This window comes from Leptonychotes weddellii, chromosome 12 (assembly GCF_054177405.1).
Source record: "Leptonychotes weddellii isolate Sample4059 chromosome 12, ASM5417740v2, whole genome shotgun sequence".
NCBI lineage: Eukaryota > Metazoa > Chordata > Mammalia > Carnivora > Phocidae > Leptonychotes > Leptonychotes weddellii.
Window position 1 is genome coordinate 32993133 of NC_138380.1, and position 7246 is coordinate 33000378.

Below are 7246 nucleotides of genomic sequence, written 5' to 3' on the forward strand. Positions count from 1 at the left end.
CCTGGGTGGCTCAGTCGGTTAAGCATCTGCCTTTGGCTCAGGTCATGATCCCAGGGTCCTGCTCAACGGGGAGCCTGCTTCTCCCTCTCCCTCTGTTTGTGTACGTTCTCTCTCTCTCTTTCTCGATCACTCTGTCTCTCAAATAAATAAAATCTTTAAAAAGAAATAAAAAGGACTTTAAAATTCATTTGCAAGTAGTAGCAGGGAGAGTTTGTTTTTTTAGTACAATTCAGTACAAATGAAATTTAATGTCCTCTTTACAATGGTTGTAACTTCCAAATATTTGCACCTCTTTTCACCTCCCATACATATTAAAATATATATGGAAAGAGCCAGAACAACTGTGTCATTAAAGCTTCTCTTTCTTCTCTAATGAAAAGCTCCCAGATAAGACCACCATAGCCTCAATTTATTACACATGTGTGTGTAACTTCATTATAATTAGTTCTTTTGAAGTTTATCTGTATTTGATCTGCCTCTACACTGTGCAGGTAGGAATACATCTTCCATCTTTATATTCCACCAGTCTTTTTTTTTTTTTTTAAAGATTTTATTTATTTATTTGACAGAGAGAGATAGCGAGAGCAGGAACACAAGCAGGGGGAGTGGGAGAGCGAGAAGCAGGCTTCCTGCCGAGCAGGGAGCCCGATGTGGGACTCGATTCCAGGACCCTGGGATCATGACCTGAGCCGGCAGACGCTTAACGACTGAGCCACCCAGGCGCCCTATATTCCACCAGTCTTCTCCCTTCATTTCCCCCCTCCTGTTCTTCCTATGGTCTAGAGAGTGTGTACGGTGCTTTGCTCTTTAGAGTCTTCATTATTGAGAAGGTGGCATATAAAAGTTACATAACGCAAGCTTTATTTATATTCGTAAAATCATTGGTTAAAAAGTTTTTGCAACATTTTACAAACAACATCACGTAACCAACAACTGCAGTTCGGGGGTACTCTACAACCTAACACAATCCTTTAAGAGCTCTCAGCCTTTTGTTGAGCAGCCTCAACACCACTTCAAGAACTAATACAGTCTACATCTCTCTGGGGAGCAGGGACGGATATCAACAACCACACTCCCCGGGAATTTCCAAAGAGAAGGGCGAGGAGGGGTGCAGGTGATGGTACAGGTTGCCAAACCCACTTAGGTACACTTCACATAGACTAACCCACCAAATTAAAGGACAGGTGGACACCCAAGCCAATTTTTAAAAGCACTCAGTTCTGATGCAAATTTAATCAGGGCACGCTCCCTGTGACACCCGGGCCACCACAAAAGTTCTTGAGGGCATGTGTTGAGGGTTCTCCATTTTTCCTTTTCTCTCCACTATCATCTTCTACTGCTTTTCTTGGCCTTCTCCGTTTCCCATTTCCTATGTCCTTCGCCCAGCTCTGGCACTGAAGACATAACCACTGCCGGCCCGTGAATTAAGTCACCACTTGGTAGTCAGACCTCTCCTCGCGCCAATGAAAGCATCTCTGCTTGGGTCCCTTGAAATGTAAAATTCCTGTGCGTCGAGTCATCTCAAAAGCGCTTCCCCGCGCTATGCAGCTAAAGAGAACCTATAAGTGACAAAGTACAGCAGGGGTTCAGGTAGAGGACTCAGGGGATGGAATGGCTGGAAGACATGAACAGGGTGGGCAGTAGAACCGAGCCCCAACGAAGCAAACTCAGACGCGCAAGCGCGTGGTTCACAGCGCCGGCGCACAGAATCTGGCGAGGGGTGGGGAACAGAAAGGAGCTTTTGGGCCCAGCGCTCCCAATGCCTCAGCTCCCCTTAGCCCGCAAGCCCCGCCTCCTCCAGCTGCTCGCGGTCCCAAACAACCGGGTGCGCCGCCGGCGCTCTCCGTCCATTGGCCCTTAGCCTTTTCCGTTTCCGCCCAGCCCTCCACAGTCCACCAATCAGCTTGAGCGTTTGGGTAAGGGGCCACCTCCGAGGCCGACGCTTCGGCTCCTCTGCCTCCCCCGGCTGCTGCCTCCGCTGCTGCCTCCTCCTTCCCCACCTCCTCCGTCAGGCAGGCGTCTGCGGGGGCCCGAGGGGCGGCGGCGGCAGCGGCGGCGGCAGCGGCGGCAGCGATATGGAGCCGGAGGCCGGCGGCCGAAGCAGTGCTCGCAGGCACGGGGCTGGGCCCCCGAGCACTCCGCCGCCTCGGGAGCAGGAGCGGAAGCTGGAGCAGGAGAAGCTCTCCGGGGTGGTGAAGAGCGTCCACCGGCGGCTCCGCAAGAAGTACCGGGAAGGTAAACAGCGAGCTTGAGCGAGGGGGGAGGGGAGGCCTCATCGCCCCCAGCCCCTTGTCACCTCTCCCCTCCCCCAAGGGGCCACCATTACAACCTGAAGGAGCTGCACGTCAGCCCCTGCCAGTGCCGCTCTCCCAGGCCCGGACGCCCCCTTCTTGGTCGAGTCCTCAGTCGGCGTCAGGCGCGCTCTCCCGCCCCCTTTTCTTCGAGGGCCCTTCAGGAGAGTTCCAGGGCTGTGGAGGAACTGAGTCCCCACCCCTTCCAATCCCCTGTCCCCAGTCGGGGTGCTGAGATTGTTGTCACTACACACACAAACAAACGCACCCTCCCAGAAGAGGCGGAGGTCGCTTGTCGCGAGAGAGGTGAAGGTAGAACACGAAGGCAGGTAAAAGCCATTTGTGAAAGACAGATTAAAAGAAGCCTGAGTTGCCACTCTCTCCCTTGCGCTTGACCAGGCTGTTTGATTTGCTGCCCCGACAGACCCCTTGCCTGTGGGTTTAGCCAGGCAGTGCTGGAGCTTCCTCGCATTGGTTTCCAGGGCTGCGAAGTCAGCAGGCCTTCTAGCTGACTGGACTTCACCTTGTTAAAGGGGGGAGGGGCGCCATCCATACCCCCCACCCGCCATTCTTCAAAACCTTGATCTTACTGTTTATTTCGGTGGGGAAGGAAAAGATCTGGGGCAGGTTCTCAAAATACTGTTTAGCTTTGAATAGTCTGTGTAACCACCAAGCCTCCTAAGGACACAGATGCCAGTGAAGCTGGCCATCGCTGGGAACCTGTCCTATGGAAGATCTTAAGCAAAGGAAGAAGCCTTTAGTAGCTTTTGCTTCGCCTGAGGAGCGTTTATAGTTGGGGTCTACAGTTATCCTTGGTGTTTTTAAATATAGGCTTCTTTACAGAGCTATTTTATAGGTCACTTGACATTGAAAATTCCCAGTTTTTTCACACACTCAGGAGAAATTTCTTGAGTATCAAAATGAGGGATAACCTTCTACTTGTTCTCACTTTAGCTTAATTGAAAACTGAAAAGTCGGCATTCTTCTAGTGTTAGTCTTTTTTTTTTTTTTTTAAAGATTTTATTTATTTGACAGAGAGGCACAGCGAGAGGGAGGGAACACAAGCAGGGGGAGTGGAAGAGGGAGAAGCAGGCTTCCCGCCAAGCAGGGAGCCCGATGCGGGGCTCGATCCCAGGACCCTGGGATCATGACCTGAGCCGAATGCAGACGCTTAACGACTGAGCCACCCAGGCGCCCCTCTAGTGTTAGTCTTATAGTGAGTTAAATTTAGGATTAGAAGCAAAATTTGTTACAGTGACATGTAATATCGTGTTACTTTTGATTTACAAACACTTTCAGTTACTGTAGAAGATTAAAAAGAAGTATCTTTTGTTCCTTTGAATGTAGTTGATGTGTTTCATTTTTCAAACTTTAAATTCAAAGTTTTCCTCCCTTGGCAACTCAAGCCTAGCTTTTTAAATAGCTGTTTAAATAGTCATCCTCAAAGATGGCCTATAGTTACTGTTTAATAGGTAACAATAGAGACTTATCAGGCATAGTTAAGATGTTGACATTTGTTTTTTAAAAGAACGCTTTAACCCCCAACCCACAATTTATTCAATAAAATGAGTAGTTGTTATGGCAACCATTGCATCATTCTTGATATTCAGAGAATGCACTTACATAATGGCATTCACTGTAGATTGGAGAAATCCACTGGAGAAATGAAATAAATGGACACAATTTCCTTTATCATGCTATTTTGTAAAACTCTAAGCAAGTACATCTTTTTAAAGAAAAAGCTGACTAGCATATAATGGTTTCCATTTTTACCTTTTTATAATAATATTATTAATTTATTCATAAATGAAGAGGTTCCACGTAAACCAACACACTACTGATGTGTCATCATGTCTTCAAGTGCTGTTTTTACTTGATTAGTTCTCACATGTTGAAACATGTCTTTAAACTTGAATATTAACCAAGGGAACCTTTGTTTATAATGAGAATTGGTAGTTGGAAGTTACTAGAGCTAGAATAGATACATGTGGTTCATAAATGAATGATCTAGTGTGCTTCTGGGCAGGTAAAGTCCTGGCAGTCTGTAAACATTTGAGTGAGACTGTTCATTAGGTATTTTAATGCCCTGAATTCCATCAATGATCTAGATTTCTCTAGGCTTTATTTCAGTGATACACAAAGCCCCATCAGTGAACTAGCAAAGTAAAAGATCCTAAAGAGCATGCCCTTCCTACTTTTATTTCTGACTTGTAGGTCAAATCTTAGTTGTGATTGGGCAGAAATCTGTGAAAAGGTGAAAAGGCCATCTGTGGAAAAGTCTAATTATGCACATAATCCCAAGAAAATAATTTTTAGTGTTTTCCTCTGAGGTTTTAGTATTGTTATAATACTGGTGGTCCACAGTCTGCAAACATATAAGTTCATTTGCAAGTCACCTGTGGTCATAAAATAATGATATAAATGGAGCTTAGGTGCTAGGTCAGGTTATACAGGCCTATTTAAACAGTAACTGTAAGAACATCAACGATATAAACTACACACCTTTTAACAGTATTCCTATCAGAAAATGCAGTGAAAATTCCAGCTTAGAATATTGGAATGTTAGACTAGAAGGAGCCTTAGCATTTATCATTGATTCCCAAATATGACTGATCAGTAGACTCATCTGGGTGCCATTTAGAAAATTCCTGTCTCTACCTTAGGTATATAGTTTCAGAATCCTTGTCACTGGGGCCTGGAAATTTGTCAGCCAGTTTTTGAAACGGGGATTTAAACTAGCTCGTTCCTTTTACACGTGAGTGTGCCAAATCCCCAAAATACTGAAACAACTTGATTAAAGTTTGGATAGTTCATCATTAGCACTGTACATATTTTATGGGCATAATGGTTTTTCTTCCCAGGTGCACACCTAATGGTGACTCCACATGTTGGTGGAATAGGAGGGAAAATGGGAAGCAGAAGTTTGTGTTGGGTATAAAGATGTAAATTGATGAGAATGGGGTAATCCATGGGATAGGTATGATTAGTTGAGTTGGGACTATATGAGGTACGGGTTTTTGTGTGAGAAATGGCAGGAAAGGAAAGAAATTAGGGTAGAATGAAGAATGTTCACTGGATAATAAGGACAGGAGTGAGCACTGGATAATGAGTATAGAGTTAGATAATGTAGTTTTCCCTTCCCTTATATCTGGTACTGAAATTGAAAATGAAGCAGGAATAACAATGAAAATAAGATTTTCCTGCTGTGGTAGAAAAAGATTTCTCTCCATCCTTCCCAGTCCATTTGTCCAACTGATGCTTGTTGATGGGGATGAGCAGGTTTGGGGTTGGGAGAGGTAGTGGATAGAATGGTAAAGACGAGCAGGTGGATTTAGTGCACTCCTTCTTGTACCACTTTTTTCCCTCTCTACTCTATTTACTACCTGTTCTCTGTCACCACTTAAAGATCCTTTGCCAATTTGTATAAAGTGAGAATTGGAGATAATGGTCAGTGTTGTAGGCAGTGCTGATTTATCTTTAGTTACCAAGAGGAAATGGTAGAGAAATGTCTAGCAGTGGTGAGAAGAGGTGTTTGTAGTGTCAGCCATTTATAGCAAAGGGACAGTCTTTTAGATTGAGTTTATATAAATGGAAATATGCTTGCAGATACAGGTGTTTTCTGTCTTTGCTATACAGAATTTTAAAAATAACACCACAAAAAGCTGTCTACAACTCATGATACATTTAAAATATTTCTGGCCTCCCATCCTGGTTAGTACTTGGATGGGAGGCCAGAAACATTTTAAATGTATCATGAGTTGTAGACAGCTTTTTAATGAGAAACAGCTAGTTTTGCTTTCCAAACAGGGACTTCATTGTTTAATCCGATCTGCCTGATGAGTACATATCTAATTGAAAACTGAAGTAGAGCCATGTGTATTTTAAGTGTCTTTGTATGTTTTTTTCCATAATCCTAGTCACATAATCCTGTTCTTATAATGATGATTATTATGCTTGGCATCTCTTTTTCCAGACTTAAAGTTTTCAATGATGTAAAAATTCTGAGAAAATGTAAAGGCTACAGTTGTTAGAAATAAAAGTGTGATTTCCATTGCATTTAGTTTTGATTTTTTAACCCATCTGTGGATGTCTTTAGTAAATTTCATCAATTTATTCACTCTGAATTTATTCTCTATGCCAAAACAAGTTAAAACAGTTCATCACACAAACCCATGCAGCTTATAAATCAATCAGAGAAAAGTAAAAATGCATAATAACCTGTTAACAGTGATATTCTCAAGGTCATGGGATTATGGGTGATCTTTATTGTAGTTTCCTATATTAAAATCAATGTTAGTAATAGCAATGGTGATATTATAAAAGAAGTTAAGACAGATTACTGATACTGAAGCACAAAAGGAGAACACAGGCTATGTTGGTTCTGTAGACTAATTATGTTTCAAAGATAAACAGTTGTGAGCAGCATATTAAGAAGCAACTACTAAATAGTCTAGTTGAGATGTTTAATTCTTATTGATTATTCAAATTCTTCATGGTTTGAGACAAAGGGTGAGCTAGAATAACAGTTTTGGATAGGCTGGAAAATACGTTTGTGATTGTTATTCTTTAGCAAACACCTCAAACAAGAGAATTGGCAGGGAGGGAAAATGTTGAATTAGAAATAATTTAAAACTAACACCAGAAGGTCTAAAAATGAAAGAATGAATGTAATGTTCATGTTTTTCCTGAAACAAAGTTTTGAAATTGTTTTTAAAATTAGGATAACAGACTTTTTAATTGAAATTTCCTAACTTTTTGGGCGCCTGGGTGGCTCAGTTGGTTAAGCGACTGCCTTCGGCTCAGGTCATGATCCTGGAGTCCCGGGATCGAGTCCCGCATCGGGCTCCCTGCTTGGCGGGGAGTCTGCTTCTCCCTCTCCCACTCCCCGTTTGTGTTCCCTCTCTCGCTGTGTCTTTCTCTGTCAAATAAATAAATAAAATCTTTAAAAAAAAAAA

At 43.2% G+C, this 7246-nt stretch overlaps 1 protein-coding gene and 1 long non-coding RNA gene across 2 annotated transcripts in view; one reads left to right on the forward strand and one right to left on the reverse strand.

Moving 5' to 3' along the window:
- Positions 1 to 838: 838 nt before the first annotated feature.
- On the reverse strand, positions 839 to 2460 carry LOC115939662 (uncharacterized). Its single transcript, XR_004074440.1, has 2 exons — positions 2330 to 2460; positions 839 to 1559 (listed from the first exon to the last, which is right to left on the reverse strand). It is a non-coding gene; the product is annotated as an uncharacterized LOC115939662 (long non-coding RNA).
- Positions 1920 to 7246, forward strand: part of SAMTOR (S-adenosylmethionine sensor upstream of mTORC1) — a 91334-nt gene continuing 86007 nt past the window's right edge. Inside the window, exon 1 of the mRNA XM_006729665.2 lies at positions 1920 to 2235. Coding sequence (XP_006729728.1) covers positions 2076 to 2235 — 160 coding nt within the window. The 5' untranslated portion in view covers positions 1920 to 2075. The remainder of the gene's footprint in view (positions 2236 to 7246) is intronic.